The 22,990-nt window shown below is 37.4% G+C and overlaps 1 protein-coding gene across 4 annotated transcripts in view; it reads left to right on the top strand.

Moving 5' to 3' along the window:
- Positions 1-22,990, top strand: part of Chrdl1 (chordin like 1) — a 112,758-nt gene that overhangs the window by 6,485 nt on the left and 83,283 nt on the right. For all 4 annotated transcript variants that reach the window (XM_075957478.1, XM_075957475.1, XM_075957476.1 and 1 more), the window contains exon 3: positions 21,346-21,458. In XM_075957478.1, the coding sequence (XP_075813593.1) occupies positions 21,346-21,458 (113 nt within the window). The remainder of the gene's footprint in view (positions 1-21,345; positions 21,459-22,990) is intronic.

Consider the following 22,990-nt stretch of genomic DNA (forward strand, 5'->3'; position numbering starts at 1 on the left):
ATCGGTGAATGTTTATTAAAATTCTTTTACCAAAGTGTTATTAATCTTTATATTGGAGGATCATCTCAATTCTATTTCATTTTGCCTTGATATTTTCCTATTCCTATGTGATCTTTTCAATAACATTTTGGATTAATTAAACTTCTTAATTATGTTTTTCATTTGAGCTTATTTATGTCTAAAATATTATTTTTGTCATTTCAAATAGTGCTTGTGCAAGTTGTATTTGTATATGAATTTTAAAATTCTGCATCGTCAGAGCTGTATTCCTTTCCTCTGTGGCTACTGAATTTCCTGGAAGATCTCTCCCACCATATATTATTGCATTTTCTTTTGGAGTTTATCCATATTTCTCTGTTCCATGTGAAATTTAGACTCATTTATGGGATGCAATTGAGAATTACTTTTTAAGCCTCTGGATGGTAGATCTGTAAGAACTGTTTATGATCATTTTATATTAACTATTCCAGAATTTCTACGAGTGGAAATTACTGTATTTTTAAAGGGGAAAAAGTTCTTCAAGGTAAAGAGACATATTTTACATTTTACTGTCTAGTACAGAAAGGAAGGCATAAGAGTACATGAAAAGGATGATTATTTTTAAATTTTATAGAGCGGAGAAAATGTCCAAATATAGAAGTGTTAAGCTTTTCATCTGCTCATACTGTCTGTCTTTTTACTCGAGGAAGCCTCAGTTTTTGATTTTTCAGGTGCTGGTTAGAATAGAATCTTTTAAGTTCAGAAGCTTGTTTGCTCTCCTTTCTGGAACAGCCAGGGTGGGATGCATGTGAGGTACCCTGATGGTCCGAGATCTTCCCGCAATTGCTGTGGAAACACAAAGGATTTTAGGAAAAATGCTTTGTATGCAGAAAACCCTTTCTCACAAGGCGTGCTGAAGGCTTGTGTTGCCACTTGCTGCTAGCTAATTAGCCAAAGTTATCGTCGCTTTCACAAGCAGGAAGACAGGCTAAGGACACCAGGAAATACTGATAGTGCACTGGAGTGGCTAAATGAGCCATTTGTTGCTTATGCAAAAGTTTGCTACTGTCCAGCATCAGCAAAGTTTGAGGTCTTTAGCCAGGAACAGATCTTTCTATAACTCCATTATGCTCTGTTGTTAAAGTTGTAGTCAATGAGGCCAGGAAGCTCTTTTGAAGTTCAAAGGAGCGTAACATTCACAGCATAATATTCATGCAAATATGGGACAAATGGGCTGACAAGTTTGCCCCCTTTGGCAGCTCTAACTAAGGTAATGAAGTATTGATCAAAGTGAACTTGAAGAACTGAGTTGTGAAGAATTTTTTATTATATGTTTCTAACGAAGCAGACTAGTCTGGCCGAGTTTCTGGAGACAAGAATGTGGCACATGGATCCATTCCTGCCCTGTAAAAGTAAACTGGATCTCTGAGAGACTAGATTCTCACTCATTTCTCTCCTCCAAACTAAAGCCTACAAACATTTATGCTTGGATTAAGTAAAATGGGACTTTAGAATTCTCAGGAAAGGAAAAGCAAGCCACCAGCATAGAAAGAGAAGGAAGAGGATTAGCAAGTTGGACATAGGCAATTTGTGGCCTTGCAGGCATATGCTGTATCTCTGGTGAAAGCCAGAAATAGAAGCACAAGTTTTCTAGGATCACCCCAGCATTTCACGTGATTATTAGCAATTAAGAAGAAGCAATAAAGGGAGTGATACCTATCAAAGTTTGTGTAGATGAAAGAGAAAGAAGAAAGGGGACCATAAAATCAGGTACGTTTTATCAGGCATGGTACATGTGCCTGTAATTTCAGCACTAGAAAGACTGAGTTTAAGTGAGTTACTGTCAGCCTGGGCTGACATAGTGAGCACTTTCTTCTTTTAATTTTATTTTAAAATTTATTTATTTTACATGTCAGCCACAGTTTCTGCTCCCTCCTCTCCTCCCATTCCCTTCCCCCACCTCCTTTCTACTCCACCCCATCCATTGGTCAGAAAGGAAAAGGCCTCCCCTGGGAAGTCAACAAAGCCTGGGTATCAAATTGAAGCAGGATCAAGCTCCTCCCCCTGCACTAAGACTGAGCATGGCATCCCACCATAGGGAGTGGGTACCAAAAAACTAGCTCATGTGCCAGGGACAGGTCATGTGCCACTTACACAGACCCCACAAACACACCAAGCCACACAACTGTCACCCGCATGCAAAGAGCCTGTCAGTCAGGTACCCTCTCTGCTATTGCTAGGAGTCTTAGCTGGGGGTCATCCTTGTGAATTCCTCGGAGTTTCACTGGCACCAGGTTTCTCCCTAAACCCGTAATGATTGATCCCCTCTATCAAGATATCTCTTTCATTGCTCTCCCTCTCCATACCACCCCCAACCCTTCCAACCTGATCCCTCATGTTCCCATCCCCCATGCACTGCTCTTTACCCCAACCCAACTCCCAGCTTATTCAGGAGATAGGAGCCTTGTCTTAATCCCCAGACAGCTTAATATTTTTCAAAGTAAATTTTGGATTTTTTTATGATATGGGAGCATGGTGACTTTGAGATTAGCCTAGACTCAACCTGTTGATTTACAGCTATCTTCTGTACTTGGGAAATGGTACCCTCTAGATCATCAATTTTCCTATCACTGCAATGGAAGAAAGAGTAATCCCCATTGGATTGCTTCCCCCCCCCCTTGCTGTGATAAAATACCTGACAGAAGAAGCAAGGTTAGGGAAGGAAGCCTTTCTTTGACTCAAGAGTATGGTCCATCGCCGCAAGGTGGACAGGGCAGCAGGGATGCGAGGCAACTGGTCACACGGAGTCTGTGCTCAGGAAGCAGAGAGGGACCAATGCTGCTACTCAGCACCCTTTCTCCTGGAGCCCATGGGATAGTGCTGCCCTCAGTTAGGAGAGTTCTTCTCACACTGGTTAAACTCATCAAAAAGCCCATCACAGGGATCCCAGAGATTTGTTTTCAGAGTATTTCTAAACCCCATCAAGTTGATGGTCAAGATCAGGCATCAGAGTCAGCAGAATCATTTCCATATTGTCTGGGATAAGATTAACTTTCAATAAATGATAGCCATTATAGAAGCATTTTTAAAAAGCCAAATTACGTGGTCCACTAAATCTTGAGATGAAAAATAGAAACAAAATGGGACCAACTGACTTGATGCAAAGACAGGTTGCTGTGAATGCCAGCCAGAGTCAGAACTAAAGCCCAGATCTCCAAAGACAATATTCTCTTCCCTATACCAATTTGCCTCTGGAAATTCTTTGAATAAGCCAGTTCATTTTCTTGAAATTAAGCCCAGCTTTTTACATGTGGCAGCAACTTAATATATGAGTGATGATCTAAGTGAATGAATAAAGGCCTTTGTAACTATGTTTCCTTAAGAGAGGCATGTACCCTTTGGGACTTGAACCAAAGGCTGAGGATAGAATTCAGAGGTAAAGTGAGCACCCAGCAGGTACAAGGCTCTGAGTTCATCTCCAATACCACTACAGCAATAATAACAACAAAAAGACTGAGGCCGGGGCTGGAGATTCACACGATGAGGAAGACTGTTGGCTGAACAAGAATGATGCCTTGAGTTTTAATCCTTAGTAACTCATGTAAAAACCCAGGTGTGGTCATGTGTGTCTGTAACAACAGCAATGTGTGGACAAGGATAGTAGCAGTCTGTGACTTGAGAGCTGTCAACCTAACTCCACATTCACTGAAAGACTGTGTCTCAAAAGAATATGTCAGAGAGTTATAGAACAAGACTCCCAGTGTCTTCCTCTGGCCTCCATGATCTAGGCATGCCTGTGCACACATACATGTGCACAATTGTTGGAGGAGGCCAGACTTCCCACTGCACACATTTGTATCACATGTGTATATCACACACATATGCCATATATATTCATACACACATAAAGATATAGACACAAATAAAAATAAAATTTCAATTCTCAAAAGGCAGGCTCAGATGAAAATTATTCAGAAACCTAAATAAGAAAGATTAAAAGTATGTTCCTGGGTAGAATTCTTACATTCTGGACAGAGAACAAAACATGAGAGTAGGTTCTGTGGGGATGACTTTGGTTTTGTGTATTTTATATTGCACAAACCACCTGGACTTTTAATCATATCACAAAGTCACTCTGAAGAGAATTTTATTCATTTAAGATTTATAGCTTGACTACTTCCAAAAATATCGAATATGTTTAGAGATGAAAGACGACATAGAAGAACGTAATGATTTTTAAAGATGAAATGAAATCTAGGCCATGTAAAGAAGAACGAGTAGATACAGTTAGCATGTCGTTAGATAGATTAGAGCATCCTTTTTCGAAATTTGGCTTGCACCTTCTCAGTAAAAAAGAGAGCAACTTCAGGTTTGTTGAAAAGTAACAGCAATATCTATAGAGTAGTCTTGTCTCCCATCTACTTAAGCTGTATTGATCATGAGATGCTCAAATAAAGCATATTCGGTGTGGTACAAGGAGAACAGCTGTTAGCTGTGCCACATAATATAAAGAGGAATTCTTTGTTTACTTTTTTGTGTGTGTGGGGGGATTCGAGACAGGCTTTCTCTGTAGCTTTGGGGCTGTCCTGGAACTAGCTCTTGTAGACCAGGCTGGCTTCAAACTTACAGAGATCTGCCTGCCTCTGCCTCCCGAGTGCTGGCATTAAAGGTGTGCACCACCACCACCTGGCTAGTATTTCTTTATTATCCATCTGTATTGGCTTCATTGCTGTGAAGAGACACCATGATCATGGCAACCCTTATAAGAGAAACATTTAATTGAGATGGCATGCTTATAGCTTCAGAGGTACAGTTCCTTCTCATCACAGCGGGGAGCATGGCAGTGTGCAGGTAGATGTGGTGCTGGAGCTGAGAATGCTACAATTTATGGGCAACAGGAAGTCAATTGATTGTTACACTGAGAGAAGCTTGAGCAAAAAAGGCCTAAAAGCCAGCCCCAATGGTGACACACCTACTTCAGCAAGGCCACACCTCCTAATAGTACCACTCCCTTTGTGGGCCATTTTCTTTAAACCACCACACAATCTGTAAAGGAATATGGCAGAAATTAAGTAATAATGAAATAACTATCTTTCAGAAATGATGAGACAATGTGGTCCATCTATTTTATTTAACATTTAGTAACATTAGTTAATTGACTATTAGACTAATAACAACTGTAGATATTGAAAGAAACTTTACATTAGTATGGTTGTTTTTCTAGCATAGATGCTCACTGATAAAGATTCAGAAAATATATAAACATGTGAGAAAACATCATAACCTTAAAATCTGTAGATAATCATAGGTGATTGTTATAGCTACTTATAGAGTCCTTTTTTCTAAGCTCAAAATACATATATATTAAATAAAACACTCTTTAAACCAATTTGAATCAGTGTTTCTTATGTCGATTCACAGTTGTAATCTATAAAATGTACTAACACTGAACATATATTCTCATGCTGTCCAAGAGAAAAAGTTGGTTCTATTATGAAATGTTCAAGAGCCCAACTTGTACTCTTGATCAAACAGAAAATATTCCTAGTCAAACAGAAGGTCTCTTTTGCTAAAACTTGTGAAGCTGAGGTGCTGATAGGAAGGACTCTTTTTTAAAACAAGAACTTGGATTTTTGCCCACAGTCCTACGCCATATGACATGGAACAGATTTTTTAGCCAGAAAAAATTTCAGGTCAGGTTTCACCAGCCAAGTAGCCTTTCTGTAAAAGGATCTCCCGGTGGCCTCTAGAAAGACTAATGAGAATACCATCCACTCTCAGTTATCCATGCTAATAAGAGATAGAAGGACACGATGAATTGAAATTTCACGGCATATCGCCAGTTCTCATTTTAGCCAATGGTGTTAACTTCCTCCTGTGTTAACCATCTTTGAACTATAGACTCTTTTATCCCCATTGTGTCTGAGTTCCTACTAGTAGAAAACTGAAGTAGCCACAAAGTAAATAAAGAGGGGGACATGATATGTGTACGGTACCTCTCATGGGTATGGTGTTTTATTTTTGTTTAGTTGTTTTGTTTTCTCTCTCTCTCTCTCTCTCTCTCTCTCTCTCTCTCTCTCTCTGTGTGTGTGTGTGTGTATGTATGTATGTATGTATGTATGTAAAATTGAATTATTTTAGGGCATATGACCCAGCAAATATGATTGAAATGGATGAAGGAATAAGTCATAACAGCAAAATGAGGAATTTGACTTCTTAGATTTCCTTTTTCACTGTTTTTTTTTTTTCAAAACTGGAAACAAGGTTCTTTTGAAGTCCTGAGGGAAAGGGACAGAATCTTCAACTCTAAAACCTCATGTTAGGGAAATAAACAAATTATGTAGCTACTGTACATTGTGATTCAACTTTGATAAATGGGCAGGGGGAAAGTACTTATGTGTTTCTTTTCCCCCTCAGTTTTCTAGGAGCTTTTTAAAGAAATTAATAATTAAAAAGGAATTTGTTTACTTGGTCTGTCTACTTCACATAACTCATAGCAAAGATTCATTTTTCCCTTTCCACTGACTGTATGTGTCATAGTAGAATAAATATTATTGTAATACTGACATAGTGATGTGTCTAACAGTAAGAGCTGTTATCAAAAACAGTTCATGGGAATGTCTTCTTGGCTTTGGACTAGTGATAGAGTTCTTGACCCTTTGACCTACTCTGGGGAGAGGGGCAGAGCACTGTTGGCACAGATGTGCGTTTCTGTGGCTATTTACGTTTTGTATTGTTCCTGTTAACAGGGGCTACCAAAGTAGCAGGAATTTCCACTTCTAATTAAGGCCAGCTGAGCTATTGGAAAACTAGCTATAAGGATGCTGGTTGAAGGTCCATTTCACTTCTTAGTTGGATTCCTTTGGGACTCTCAGATACCAGCAGTTAGTAGTAAGTCATTCCTTCTGCAGCTGATCTCTCTCGGATATTGACAATGGGTTGCTGACTTTTCTTCTTCATCTTTCCTAGAGATTAGTGTAGCATCCATGTTTCAACAAAATCAGCTCATTTGTGCTGGCTGGCATTTTAGGTGTGGTTGAATATAAATTGTAGCTCATTAAATTCTTTCCTGGGTGGTGTCAAAAGTTTTTGAAGTCCAAACTCATAAGCATATGTTGAAGGTGGATTTATCCTAGTTTTTGAAAAGTGATAATGTTCAGTGTTCTCTTGGAGAAACGTTTATGATTATGAAAACCACTCCATTTTGAGTAAAGTTAAAATATTACTTAATGACTCATGTTTAATTTTATTAAATGCTTGGAAAAAATCACTATCAGTAATTGCCAGAGGATCATTTAAAAGCAACAATATTACTATTTAGCTCCTTGCCTTCCCCTGATCCCTTTCTTTTTCTTCATTAAGGATTTCTTGGGCATAATTAGCTAAATATCATATCATTGGCATAAGACCAATGTATGTGATGTAAGGCCATTGTATTTGCATTAAAATTCATTTTCTATCAGCAGTAGGGTTTTGAGTAAGGTTTTTGCAGTCTCTGATAGTATAATTTGGAAGACAATGGGATAGTAATGTGGCTTCAATAAGTTGTTAGCGTATGGGGGAAAGATTTGTAGGTTTACAAGGAAGGAAAGGGTATTTTAACTTCGAGTAACTTTTGTCTTCCGAACAATATTGCCTTTGCTCAAGAGAGCTACTCTAAACCTTACGTTTTGTCACTGATACAGATCCAGAAGTCCAAGTTAAGCATTGTCCATCTAATAATTTGGAATGTTACTTCTTTCATTTATTTCTTTCATTTGTGTGGTGATTTGGTGCGACTGGAAGTCAGAATCAAACTTGCAGAAGCCTCTGTGCATCTTCCAACATGTGGGTCAGTGGGCTGATCTCTGGTCGTTAGACTTGGCAGCATGTGCCTTTGCTCACAGAGCCAGCCCACTGACCCGTTATGAATATAAGTCTTAGAATGTGTAAAGGCATTTGAAACTCATGTTTAGGTAGGTTGTTTGATTTTAGTGACTTTCAAAAATCTTTCAGAAGTCTAAATCTTCCATTATCCCATTTGTTCACTAAATAACACAAAGATAAACCATCCAAACATGCAGATCATAGCTGATAGCAAAAATTCATCCAACTTAGTATTTTAAATGGGTAGATCTGATAGCAACCATGGAGTGAACTAATCCATGCAAGAGTAGAATAAAATACATAGTATGCACAGTCTATTTTTATGTACACTATGGATTTATACACAAAATGGGTTGTAAGTTCCTTCAATTCAAGTATAGTAGCCCTAGATACATATGACTATGCCAAACTAATTGTTCTACTTGGAGGAGTTGTGTTTGTGAGTTTGTATTCAAGTATACCAGTTGTTTCTAAAACACTGATATAAGTTTTATATGTAGAATGCAAATCGTGTGACTATTTGTCAGAGTGAATATAAATTTATTAACAAAATATACACTTTCTTGTCACTAACAAGAGGGTAGGGAAAGATGCCTCATATAGACATTGGTGTTGGGAAATTCATGATCATTGCTCAATAGCTAAAGATTTTGGGATTGCTGAGATATTTCTAAATTCTATCTGTATAATGAAGCTGTGTTTCTAGACTTGCCTGAAAACCACATATGTTCTGTGTAAAAACTATTTTCTTAGTTTCCTATGTTCTTTCAGTGCTAACGTGGTCCTGAATACCCATTCTAACTCAGAAAAAGTAGCTTAATGTAAATTATTAAGGAGAATGACAATACTGTAAAATTTGAAACAAAAATTATTAATGAAAATGAATACAGATGAAGCCTTACTGATAATTTAAAAAGTACTGGTTTCATTATTCCCTATAGAATTTCTGATGTTTAAAGCAACTAAAATATTCATTGCAGGTCTTTCTCACCCTCTGATAATGGGAGCATAGGTTAGTATAGCTTTTCTGGGAGAATGTTTGACAATATAGATCAAGAATTTAAGAATATGCACAACTTTTGGTTTTTTTAAAGATTTATTTATTTATTTATTTATTTATTTATTATGTATACAATATTCTGTCTGTCTGTATGCCTGCAAGCCAGAAGAGGGCACCAGATCTCATCACAGATGGCTGTGAGCCACCATGTGGTTGCTGAGAATTGAACTCAGGACCTCAGGAAGAGCAGTCAGTGCTCTTAACCTCTGAGCCATCTCTCCAGTCCCCTATGCACAACTTTTGACCCAACAAATCTACTTCTTAGAATTTGTTTTAAGAAAACAGCCAGTGTAGGAATGCTTGCCATGAGACTTTTAAAAATAGAAATGTCAACAGTATAATTGGCCAAATAGATAATTGTCTAATGCTAAAGTTAAACTATATATTGATATAGAATAGTGTACCTAGACGCAGAGTATGAGAGACTATTTAATGTAATAGCAATATTCTCATCATGGCATGTCATTTTGTAACAGCAATTGTACATACATGAGGTTTGCATAAAATGTTAGGAGTTTCTAGTTTCTTGCCTAATATGCAAAGGGCTCCAAAGTTTTCAATTCTATTATGTCAGAAAGTACCCAAATGAATTAAAGATTAATGATTCCTCTTAGATTCAGTAAGATGGAAGATATAAATTGGAATGGAGGAAAGAAAACCACGTGACTTTGCATGCATAAAATTCCAAACTATCAAGATTAATGTATAAAAATCAATTGCTTTCCTATATATTAGCAATGAACAAGAAGAATTTGAACTAAACACATGTATTATTACTTAGCTTACCACTCTTAAAAATAAAATGCATATATGTAAAATCAACAGTGCATCTAATGAAAACTATAAGACTGATGAAATAAAAACAGGAACAAATAATTGGAGAGATAATTCATGTTTGTGGGTAGAAATGTTAAAGATTGTTAGTGTTGGGTTTTTTTTATAATTTAATGTGTAGTTCAATATCAGTCAAAATTGTAACAGATGTTTTTGTGGGTATTGACAGAGTGACTCAAGTTTGTGTGAAAAGGAGAAAGATACAAAACAGCAAAAAATAATGAGAAATAACAATAACAAAGTCTCCAATAATACTTAACTTCAAAACTTGTTGTATAAGCTGGAACAATGAAGACTGTGACGCTGGCCAAAGGAAAAATAAATAGATCAATACAACACAACAGGAAGCATAGAAATAGACAAGTATAAACATTGTCAGGAAACTTTCAACAAAGAAGGAAAGTTGTAAATGAAAAGGGGGAGGGGAATAAGTAGTCTTTTCAATAGATGGTGCTTGAACAGCTAAACACCTATATCCCCAAGTAAACAAATTAATGAATTGAGCCATAGTTCTTACTTACTTACTTACAAAGCCTCAGCATGTATCACTGAACAAAGTCTAGGTGGCTGTGTGGCTTTGGCAATGATATTTTAAATAAAACATCAAAGGCGCAATTCATGAAAGAATTGATACACTACACTTTGTTAGAATTAAAGATTTTTGCTTTTATAAAAGACATAGAATCAGCAAATAGTACATTCTAAAATGGAAAGCACCATCCCAGGAGGGCGCTCTGAGTAACTGCACCAAACATTTAAGGATAAAATTACATGAGTTCTCTATGGTGTGTTCCAGAAGATAAAAGCAGAAGGAGTGCTGACTAACTCATTTCCTGATTGCCATATTTCTGTGACTCCAAAGAGTAGACAGAACACTGCAAGAAAATAGTAAACCAACAACTCCTGTGAATATAAGTTCAAGAATCCTTGAAACTTTTAGTTAATTCAGGAACTGGAGAGATGAATCAATGGTTAAAAGCTTTTTCAGAGAACAGGAGTTCCTAACCCATAAGGGTACGGTAAAACTATCTGTAATTCCAGGTCCATGGGACTTGGCTCTCTCATTTGGCCTCTGCGAGTACCCATATGTGTACACCCCATGCACGAGCACAAACACGGTCATGAAAATAATTAATACATTGACTCCAACAATGTGTGGAAATAATGATTTGATACAAACAAGTGGGGTTTATTGCAGATATGTGAGATCCAACATTTAAAAATAAGTTAAGGTATTCTATCATATCAACAGATTGAAGAAAATAAACATGATTTTATCAAAAAAATGGAAAGAAATAATTTAATAAAATTGAATATTCTCTAGGAACATGAATTATAAGCTCAATGTCCTTTATTTATGGCTAGAAACCAAATATGAGTGAGTACATCCCATGTTCCTCTTTTTGGGTCTGGCTTACCTCACTCAGGATAGTGTTTTCTATTTCCATCCATTTGTATGCAAAATTCAAGAAGTCCTTGTTTTTTACTGCTGAGTAATACTCTACTATGTATATATTCCATACTTTCTTCATCCATTCTTCCATTGAAGGGCATCTAGGTTGTTTCCAGGTTCTGGCTATTACAAACAATGCTGCCATGAACATAGTTGAGCATATACTTTTGTTGTATGAAGGAGAACTTACTCATCTTGACAAAGAACAGTCAGCATCACACTTAATGCTGTGACACGGGATGCTTTCCCCCTAAGATCAGAAATAAGGAATAATATGCACTCAGACTTTTTTAACCTTTTACTAAAGGTCGTAGATAATGAATAAATCATGTATACAGACTGAAAGAAGTAAAACTACCTTCTTTTACAGATGATGTAATTATTCATATAAAATCCCCAAAGTTCTGGAGGGATGATACAGTGATTAAGAATACTTACTGTTCTTGCAGGAAACCCAAACTTTATTCCCAGCACCCACGCCAGGTGGCTTAGAACTGCCTATTAACTCTAACTGCAGGAGGTCTAATGCCCTTTTATGGCCTCTTCAAATACTTTTACACACACACACACACAAATTTAAATAAAATAAGTGTTCTTTTAAAACCCAAAGAAATAACAATGGTGCAAAAGCTTCTGCAACAACACTCAACAAGATTGAAAGATAAAAATTTAGTATACAAATTTCAATTATTTTCTAAATATTATCATCAATGAACACATAAAATTAAACTTTAAAACCTCATTGCCATTTACATTAGTACCAAATGAAGTAAATGCACGGGCATCAATATAACAAAATGTGTGCAAGATCTCTGTGAGGAAAGCTACAAACACTGATGAAATAAATGAGCTAAACAGAAAATGGGTAGAAAAAAACATAGTTGTCAGGTATCAGTTCTTACCTCATTCTAAAATTTAAATGAAAGGTAAAATACCCTGAATAGCTAACACTTTTGAGGGAGGAGAATAAATAGCATCAGAGTTCTGACCCTATACAACTTCAATACTGATGTAAAACTGTAGTAATGAATATAGTGTGGCTTGGTGACAGAATAGAGAAATAGGTGAATATAACATAGTACAGAGACAATAAATAGACCAGAACATATGTAGATGGCTGAATATTTTTTCACTAAAGAAATAGAGAAACTTCATAAGAATAAAGGCTACCCTTTTGCAAAATAAAATGCATCTACCATGAAACTTCTAGAAGGTAACATAAAATCTGGGAGAAATTATATTTGCTATTGGGCCTTGTGATACTATCTCTAAAGCATATTCTAAGAGAAAGAATTAACAAGTTGGACTGGTTTTAAAGTACAACATTCCGCTCTGAAGAAAATATTAGAATGGAATGATGGGTCAATATCTGTGTTTTACAGTATTGAGCGAACTCTGAAAGTTGTCAAGAAAAATATGAACAAAACAATTCAATTGATAAAAGGATAAAATATCCAAAAAAACAGTTGACTAAGAAAAACATGCAGGTGACAAATGAAGAGATGTTCAAATTATATGCCACTAAGGAAGAACAAAAGAAGGGACCATGACTGGACAAGGTGTCTTATTCTCTTTAATACCAGAACTTGGGAGGCATAGGCAGGCAGATTTTTATAAATTTAAGGCCAACATAATCTATATAGAACATAGGGATACATCATTACACCCTATATGTTATATTGATTTTTTTAAAGACAGTGCTATGTGCTTATTATAATTGCCAAACACTGAGGATAACAAGTGCTGGTTGGAATATGGAGCAACAGAAACTCTTTCATTGATGGATATTCTAAATTCATTTCTGTGGCTGTAATAAGACATCATGACCAAAAGCAACTTGGGGAAGATGGGAATTATGTTACCTTACAGCTTATCGTCTTTCGAGAAAGGAAGCCAGGAAAAGAAAGCAGAGCAGTAATCTGGAGTGAGACACTAGAGTAGAGTCCACAGATGAATGCTACCTACTGACTTTTTTCTCCTGACTTGATCAACATTCTCTCTTATGCAACCCAGGACTACCTGAGGAGGAACACTGTCCACAGTGGGCTGGACTTCAATCATTAGTCAGCAGAATGCCCCAGCAATTTGCCTATAGCCCAATCTGACTGGGGGGGATATTCTCAATTGAGGCTTCTTTTTCTCAGACAAATCTAGTTAGTGCCAATTATATAAAACCTAACCAACATAATTGACTCCTTTTCAACTTGACATGCAAACACATCACTATTAAGCTATAAACTTTCCTTTCTTGTTTATCCCCAAAATGCCATCTTAATAACATAATATAAAACATAAATCATTTTAAAAGCCCCATATTCCTTAAAATATCTCAATACTTAAAGGCTGAAATTCTTTTTTAAAATATTCCAGGTCTCTCTAAAATTTCTAACTCTCAAGTATGGGCTTCTGAAAAATCACAAGTTACATCCTTTTTTTTTTCCCAATAAGGTGGAAGAACTAGGGCACAGTCACAGTCAGATCAAAGAAAACCCAAACTTCAACCATGTAAACAAATTCAGTTCTTGCTTTATAAGTTCCACTCACAATCTTTTGAGCTCCAAAGGGCCTGCTACTCTCCACTTCTCCGGGTCTACCATCTGTGGCATGCATAATTTATCTCCTATGCTCAGGCCAGCTCTACTTCATAGTTGTAGCTCTGCTTGGAAGTTGTCCCATTGTACTGACACCTACACTTTGCAAGAGTCCCCACTGCCACTGAGACTCCTTCTCCATCAGTCTCTTCAAACCTCTATTCAGGGACTCTGTCCCTGCCAGTGCCAAGCCTTGGTTGTTTCTATGACCCATTAGTGCCTTCAAAACCAGTACCTCCTGTGTGACTCTTAGACATTATTAAGTCTAGCTGCCAGCATGAGATGCAGACTTGACAAGCCTGTACCACAGCTCCAGTGTGCTGACGAACAAGAAAAAAAAATCCTATCAGAAGATGTCTCCTCAATGATGCTGGGTCTTACTCACAATTATTTCTCAGTCCCAGTTTACCACAATAAATTTTCCCATTGAAGTAAATATTTTTCCTCTGTGGTGGGGGTCTCTTAATCTTCACAACTTATTCTTCAGCCTTTTTGTTGTTTTGTGTGTGTGTGTGTGTATGTGTGTGTGTGATAATTTCTTGGTTTCTTTTAACCTTTGATTTAAAATGGATTTTTTTTTTCCTGACCGTTCTGATTGCAGTTTCCTCTCCCTCTATTCTTCCCAGTTCTTTCCCATCGCCCTTCCCATCAGGGTCCACTCCATTTCTGACTCTTATTAAGCAAAAGCAGGCTTCTAAGAGATAATAACAGAACGTAAGAAAAGAAAATATAATAATCTAAAACAAAAATTATCATATCCAAGTTGGGCAAGGCAAACGAAACAGAAAGAAAAGAGCTCAAGGTATAAGAAACAGAGACGACTCACACACATTTGGGAGTCCCATAAAAATACTAAACTGAAAGATATAATATATATGGAATGGATCTGCAGATCCATGCAGGCCCAGAGTGTTCATATGATCTTTGCTCAGGAGATCTAGAAGGACTTGTTCTGGTGTTCTTAATCGGTGAGCCATCTCTCTAGTCTAGAAGTTCTGTTGGTCCGTCCTTCCTTCCTTCCTTCCTTCCTTCCTTCCTTCCTTCCTTCCTTCCTTCCTTCTGTCCTTCCTTCCTTCCTTCTTTCCTTTTTGCCTGGCCTTGAACTCACAGAGCCTCTGTCCCCCAGCCTAGCAATTCTTAATTTTGACTGAGTCTTATTTTATGGTATATCATGTGTGGACTATGGGATTGGCCTGTCTGAAACAAGTCTTTTTTTTTCTTTTCTTTTCTTTCTTTTTTTTTGGGGGGGGGGGGTTCGAGACAGGGTTTCTCTGTGGCTTTGGAGCCTGTCCTGGAACTAGCTCTAAATATTTCCACCTCTTACCCTCCTCCCATTTCCCTCCCCCTCCCCCTATCTTCCTCTCCCTTCCTCTCCAGTCCAAAGAGCAGTCAGGGTTCCCTGCCCTGTGGGAAGTCCAAGGTCCTCCCCCCTCCATCCAGGTCTAGGAAGGTGAGCATCCAAACAGACTAGGCCCCCCACAAAGCCAGTACATGCAGTAGGATCAAAACCCAGTGCCATTGTCCTTGGCTTCTCAGTCAGCCCTCCTTGTCCGACACGTTCAGAGAGTCCTGTTTGATCATATGCTCCAGCAGTCCCAGTCCAGCTTGCTTTGGTGAGCTCCCATTAGATCAGCCCTGCTGTCTCAGTGGGTGGGCGCACCCCTTGTGGTCCTGACTTCTTTGCTCATGTTCTCCCTCCTTCTGCTCCTCATTTGGATCTTGGACTGTTGGGATGGAGGAAGGGTGGATATGGGAGCAGGGAAGTATATATCTTAATTAAGGGAGCCATTTTAGGGTTGGCAAGAGACTTGACTCTAGAGGTGTCCCCAGGTGTTCATGGAGATGTCCCTAGCTAGATCCTTGGGCAGCTGAGGAGAGGGAGCCTGAAATGGCCCTATCCTATAGCCATACTGATGAATATCTTGCATATCACCAAGTCTTTTTCTAGATAACAAAGATATTTATCTATGCATTCTTCTAAAAATTTCAATATATTAAATTTTAGATTCAAATCTATGACCCTTCTTTCATTTTTATTAGCTTCTTTTTGTTTGTTTCTTTGAGAAAAGGCTTCTCTGTGTAGCCTGGGCTGTTTTGGAACTCACTCTGTAGACCAAACTGGCCCCAAACTCACAGAGATCCGCCTGCCTTTGCCTTCTGAGTACTGGGATTAAAGGTGTGTGCCACCACCGCCCAGCTTTAGTAGCTTTTAATAGTTATGCAAACTAATTGGTTTCATAATTACTTTTCATACATATGTAAAATATACTTTGATCATTTTCAATCCCTTATTGTCATATCTGTTCCCTTTATTCTTCCTATTTCTCTACCTCTAAGCCCTATTTCTACTTTCACATATTAGCTTTTGTCTTTTTCATTATTGTTTTATGTTTATATACATGCACACATATAAATACAACAAGCTGAGTCCATATATCTTGCTCATATGCATACATTTTTAGGGCTGACCACTCAAAATTGTATAACCACTTAGGGCAGCATTTCTCAAACTGTGGGTTGTGACACCTTTGGGGGTCAAATGACCCTTACACAAGGGTCATCTAAAAGCATCGGAAAACATAGATCTTTACATTATGATTTATTACAGTAGAAAATTACAGATATGGAATATCAACAAAAATAATTTAATGGTTGGGGGTCACCATAGCATGATAAATTGTATGAAAGGGTCACAGCATTGGGAGGCTGAAAACTACTGATTTAGGACTTTATTCCTAAGGAAGTCTGATTTCCCCTCCTTAGCAGTAAATAATTAATTACCTTACAGTCCTTCATTTAGGGATGGAGTCCTGTGAAATTTCCAGCATTAGTGCTTCTGGTCTATCTGTGTTGTCATTGCATAAGTCTTGTTTTGGCAACCATTTTGTTAAGATGTCATAGGTGCAGCCTCTCTGTCATATCCTGGTTCTCCATCTAGTTTTTATAATGTTCCTGGTGCCTTTTTTATAATTTTTCCTGAGTTTAGGGTATGGTTACCCCATGGTCAATTGGTTCTCTTCATTTTAACCAGTTATGTCTCGCTGTAATGGTTTCCATCTTCTGGGGGGTAAAAAGAAGCTTCTTTGATGAGAGCTAAGAGCTATGCATCTCAGTGGGTATAAGCATCAAGTACTTAGAATGCAGTTAGTGTATGCTGGTTTCAGAAAGTGGCAAGAGTAGGTTCTCCTCTAGGTTCCATGAGTTCTCCACTCATGGTTAATTGGCTAGGTTTAGAGTACTGGACATTAATTCTTTCCCATTGAGCAGGCTTGAGTCCAATTAGACAGCCAGCCATTGGTTACTGCTAATAGAGAAATGCTAATATGGTTGGGATTTCTAAGCATCCCAGCTGGGTAAGAGTATATTGATTGCTTTTCTCCCTTGGTAGCTTGAGTGCCAGTCCTCAGGGAGGAGACTTCCAGGTCAATTTCCAGCCCAGTTTCTCCCTGTCCTGTGTTTGAATTATGTGTTGTCTTCAGCAATATGGATTTAACCGTCAAATTCTGATGGGGAATCAAGGGTAATGACAGTAGCTGTTTGGTTTGGGGAAGTCTCTTGGACTCTTCTTACTAATAGATAATTCAAAGGACGTTTCTCATATCTGGTATTAGGATTTTGGTTATATAGACTATGGTTCTAGACTAATAACTCTTCACTTTATAAATTCTTTATATAGTCTGGATATTAATCCCCGATCAGATATGTATCTGGCTAAGATCCTCTCTCACTCTCTCACTCTATGGGTTTCCTCTTCACTCAATTTATGGCCTCCTTTGTTGTAAAGAAGTAAGCATTTTTTTTTATTTTATTAGGCCCCACTAGTCAAGTGTTGCCCTTAATTCTTGGGCAAATAGAGACCTAATGGCAAAGTTCTTTCCTACACCTACATCATATAGGGTAGTGCCTAGGTTTTCCTCTAACAGCTACAGCATTTAGATTCCACATTAAGGTTTTTCAACCATTGTTAGTTAATATTTGTGCAGGGTTCTAGATACGGGTCTACTTTTGTTCTTCTGAATGTGGACACCCAGATTTTCCAGCACCATTTGTTGAAGATGCAGTCTTTTCTCTAGTATGTGTTTTTGACATCTTTGCTGTGATCTACATTGAGATCATATTTCCTCCTGCTCTAATTCCTCTTCATACATACCCGTCTTTCTTGAAACAGGGTCTTGCTATATTGCCTATACTGGCCTTAAATTCAGCATCATCCTGTCTAAGCCTTCCAACTGCTGGGATTACAGACATGATCCACCATGCCTGCTTTTTTGTTCACTTAAATTTGTGGTAGTAGAAATAGAAAATAATCTAGCTTTAAATATTGTTCACAGCTATTCAAATGATTTCACAGTATTTGCTGAATTTGTTGAAAACACTCTTATTTCTTCAATGAATTGACTTTGTACCTTGGTTGACTCAGTTGATAATGTATGTGTGGTTCTATATTTAGGTATTTTGATATCTTATTTATATAACCTTTGGATGATACTTTATATCCTGAAAACTGTAATTTTATTTTAAGTCTTTTACATCTTCTTCAAAATTATTTTGGTTTTTTTATTTACTTTCACTTCTCATATAAATGTATTGATAGAATCCTACCTTTTTAAAAATAAAATATTCTGTTGGTACTTTTTTGAGACAGGGTCTTGCTATGTAGCCCTGGCTAGCATAGAACTAACTATGTAGACCAGGCTGACCTTGAACTGCCAGATATCCATCTGCCTCTGCATGCAATCTGTTATTTACTTTGGGGAGAATGGAGACCTTAAAAATATTTATCTGCCAATCTACAAACACTATAAATTTATCTAAACTTTAGGCCATCATTGCTTTTCTTCCAGCAACATATTATAGTTCTCTTAGTGTGAACCTTATGTATGCTTTGTTAGATGTGTACCTCTGAAGGTTCATGTTTGGAAGAAGTTATTGTAAATATTTTATGTACTAATTGTAGTTCATTTGCCTTCATCTCCTTTTGAGACAGTGTGTCACTTTGTAGTACATGCTGGAAGTTTCCTGCAATCCTTCTGCCTTATTCCACACGTGTGAGGCATGAGCTGCCATACTCTGTCAAACTTCAATTTCTCATTACTATAGAACATGTAAATATGGTTAGTCTTGAATCTTACAGACTTGCAAAATTCTCTTACCATTCATAACAACATTTTAATAGATTAGTGAATTTTTTATTGAAAATGACATCTGTAAATACTTTAATTTTTGCTTTGTATATTGAAAACGTTTTGGAACTGCTTTTCCTGGCTAACATTGGAAAAACAGGCATCATCGTATAATTCTCAGTCCTAGGGAAAAATAATTCAATTTTTTTGCCATGAAAGAAGCATAATGTCAGCCACAGTTTTTTGGTTTTGCTTTAAGTTTTAGATGCCATGGATGTTATTGAGGAAGTTATCTTCCTAGTTTTCTAAGAGTTTCTGCCATGGCTAAATGTAACATTTTGTCAGATTCAGGTCCTAAGTCTTTAGCAACAATGATATGCCCCCTTTGGTGTGTAAACATATTTAATTACATCAGTGATGCATGATGTTATGTTGTAATGCATGAGGAACTAGCCTTCAATTTCCAACACAAGCCCCATTTGCTCATAAACTGCGATTCTTCCAATATCATATTAGACTTAATTTGCACCAGTATATCTTGCAGGTAGATTGATAATGTAGGTCGTAGGATTCATAACTTGGTAATATTGCTGATTATTTGTATCCTCTGGTAGCATGAGTAATACCTTCCAGCACCATGAACACTAGTCAATAGGGGTGATGCTTATAATTGAGTATCAGTTTTATTACTTTTTCTTTGTTGGATTACATAAGTGTGTGGTGTCTTCAGCAATAGGGCCTTACTCTCAGGTTGTGGAGAGTAACCAGGAGCCTTGGAAATAGCCTGTAATGTTTGCAGGGGTCTATAACCTATTCCTGATGTTGGAGGCTTTGAGTGTTAGTATAAGATATCTAGTTGGGGCATTGTCCCCCAGTATTAGTTGTCTCTTCCCATATTCCCTCCTTAAATGTGCCTTCCTCTCACTGTCCCCATTTAGTCCTCCTAATCTATTCAAATTTCTGCCTTTATTCCCTTTAAAACACTGTATTTTATTTTATCTTTTTTGGAAGATCCCCTCCCCCAACCAAGTCCTTACTAGCCACCTAACAACTTTGATTATTCTAAATAAAATACACATATCTAAAGCTTAAAAGCTAACTTCCACATATAAGAGAAAGTATGCAATGTTGTCTGGGTTACCTTATTAGGGATGTTTGGCTCTAGCACCATCCATTTAGCCGCACATTTCAGAGTTTCATTTTTCTTAACAGCTGAATAATACTGCATTGTATCAATGCACCAGATTTTCATTTTGTATTCTTCAGCTTATGGACAACTAGGGTGTATCCTACTCATGACTATTATGAATAAAGACACAGTGGTCGTAGAACATCAAATATCTCTGTAGTGAGATGTACAATATTTTGGGTATATGCCCAAGAGTGATATAACTGGATCTTGTGGTGGTTGCTTCATTTCTTTACTAGTATATATGGAGTTCATGTGATAGACTTAGTATAAATAATAAATGTTGTCTACTTTTTGATAACTAAGACATGTAAAACATGGCATGTAACATGGAATGTTCTCAAATACCTTTCATTGTAAAGCAGATTTCAATGATAAGAAGTTTTAGGCTCTGGAAAGATGACTCAGTGGTTAAGAACACTTCTTGTTATTGTAGAGGGCTCAAATTTAGTTCACAGCCCCAACATGGTAGATCACAAACATCTCTAATCCCAGTTCCAGGGGATTCAATGTCTTCTGGCTTTCATGGGTACTGGTATGCATGTAGTGAGCAGACATGCATGTAGACAAAACACAAATACACATAAAATAAAAAACAACAAAGACTTTTATTCATATAGAGCATCAGATTGCTTGGAAGTAGAGTTATAGATGGTTTTGAGCTGCCATGTTGGTTCTGTGAATTGAATCCGCGTTCTCTAGAAGAACAGACAGTGTTCTTAACTGATAAGGTATATCTCCAGGCCCATAAAAATTGATTCTAACAAAGAAAAGTTATGAACTGAGCTAACTGAAGGCAGATCATGCTCAAGAAAATCTGTATGTAGAATGGAAACAAAGTGTTCATGTTTTCTATGGAAAGGGAACACAACCTTTCAAGAAATCAAAAAGACAGTGATATGTTTTCCTATCTTGCTACTATAACAGATCATTACATGAGATTTTTTAATTCCACCGTCAGATCAACTTGGGTTTGAGTGTCATCTCAGCTACTAGCTAATTATATGTCTCTTGATTGCCTTTATTCATAAAATAAGACTGATAGTAATAATCAATTTATGAGTTATTGTAAAGATCCAGTAAGCAAAATACAGAAAACATTGAGCCAGCAGTAGGCACTCTGTAAAGGCAATGACTCTTTCCTTGATGTACATAGTAAAACTCATGGAACTCATGATTGTCTTTAGATTTTGTGATTTGGCCTATATTTTCTAACAGCTTTGCTCTCCCTGCTTCCCTCTTTTGAACAGATTCAGAAACATATTGTGTGTTTCAAGACAAGAAGTATAGAGTGGGTGAGAAATGGCATCCCTACCTGGAACCTTACGGACTGGTTTACTGTGTGAACTGCATCTGCACAGAGGTATAATTCTTTATGAGGGAAGATTTCCTGCTACATTCCTTGGCACACAGGGAGGTTATCAGTGCTCAATTTTCCAGGGAGACTAGAGGATTAAAAGCATGAAAGATATTAGTAAACCCCCAAGTGTCATGGATCACATCCATTATCTCAGCACAGACAAGGTTCAGGGAGGAGAATAAATAGAAGGAACATTCTTGGCTACACAGCATATTTGAGACCCGCCTTAGAGGGAGCTGGGGAAAGGGATGGGGACAAGATTGCAAGGAATATCTCTCCTGATGTTCTTCCTGTTAAAGTTTGGTTTGTTTTTCTTAAAATATCTAAATATTTACTTTAAATAGATTGCTGTAGCCTTTTAGACAACCTGTATAAGACATAGTAGGAGAAGGTAGAAGAATCAGATAGCAAGAAAATGAGTCTACCCTCTAGATGACAGTAGAGGCAAGCCCAATTGTGGCAACAAATAATGTCTTCAGACATGTTTAGTTGCCTTGATGAAAACCACAGCATTAAGCCATTTGGGAAGGAAAGTCTCAATATAATCTTTAAAAACTGAGAATTCTGAATGCATAGAATGAACTATTGTAAGGGCTTCATGTAAGTAACTCCTGTTATGTGCCCAGGCCCAGTCACTCACAGGGCCTATTCTTTTCGCCATTTGAAAAGAACTTCTGGCTTTTCAAAATTTTGCCCTCTTTAGGTATTATAATATCAGGTGGTATTCAGGGTTTGTGAAGTTTAGCTTTGACGTAGACTAATTTCTAGACTCTAACATAGGTCACCTATGATGCATGGTATGTAGGGTAATTTACCTATAGCTTCTCTTAGATTCCTTCAGCTTCCTCTTTAACACAGGGCAACAATGTCTAGCATGTTGGAGCATACCTGTGAATCCCAGCACTCCGGAAGTTGAGTCATAAGGATAATCAGCTTGAGTCCACTTATCTCAAAAATAAAGACATAATGTTATTACCTATTTCATATATCATAGTAAGGATTAAATTCACTAATTCATATAAAACAATTAGTAAGAAATGCTAATTACCATTGTCATCATTATCAGTAGGGTTATCAGTACTTTTATTAATCTCTGGTATCTAGAACAGAGTTTAGTATACAACATTAAAAGTTGAGGTTTCTTGTCTACCAGGAACAATGCTTTGTGATGTGTTTCTGAGCTCATCTTAATTTGCGAACAACTGAGTCTGAGGAGTGTTGTACATTAAGAGCCTGTCTGCTGTTTCCAGATGCAATATTACAAAACTTTATTCTAGAAGGCACACAAGGAGAGGAAAGAGGTATAGTAAGGTGACTCCACTCAGGATAAAAGAAGCCTGCCTCTTTAAATGACTAAGGCCTGTATTAAACAGAGCATCTGGGAGCTGATTAACTGCCTGGTATGGCATTATTTTGTCAGATTCTGGACTCAGTACATTGGAGATGGACAGCTAGCCCTTGGAGGCCGAGGCTTTGAAGTCCCCAAGGCAGTGAAAATGTTAACATGATCCTGATGCCAGCAAATCACACACTAG

The sequence above is a fragment of the Microtus pennsylvanicus genome, chromosome X, assembly GCF_037038515.1.
Source record: "Microtus pennsylvanicus isolate mMicPen1 chromosome X, mMicPen1.hap1, whole genome shotgun sequence".
In the NCBI taxonomy this organism is placed as follows: Eukaryota; Metazoa; Chordata; class Mammalia; order Rodentia; family Cricetidae; genus Microtus; species Microtus pennsylvanicus.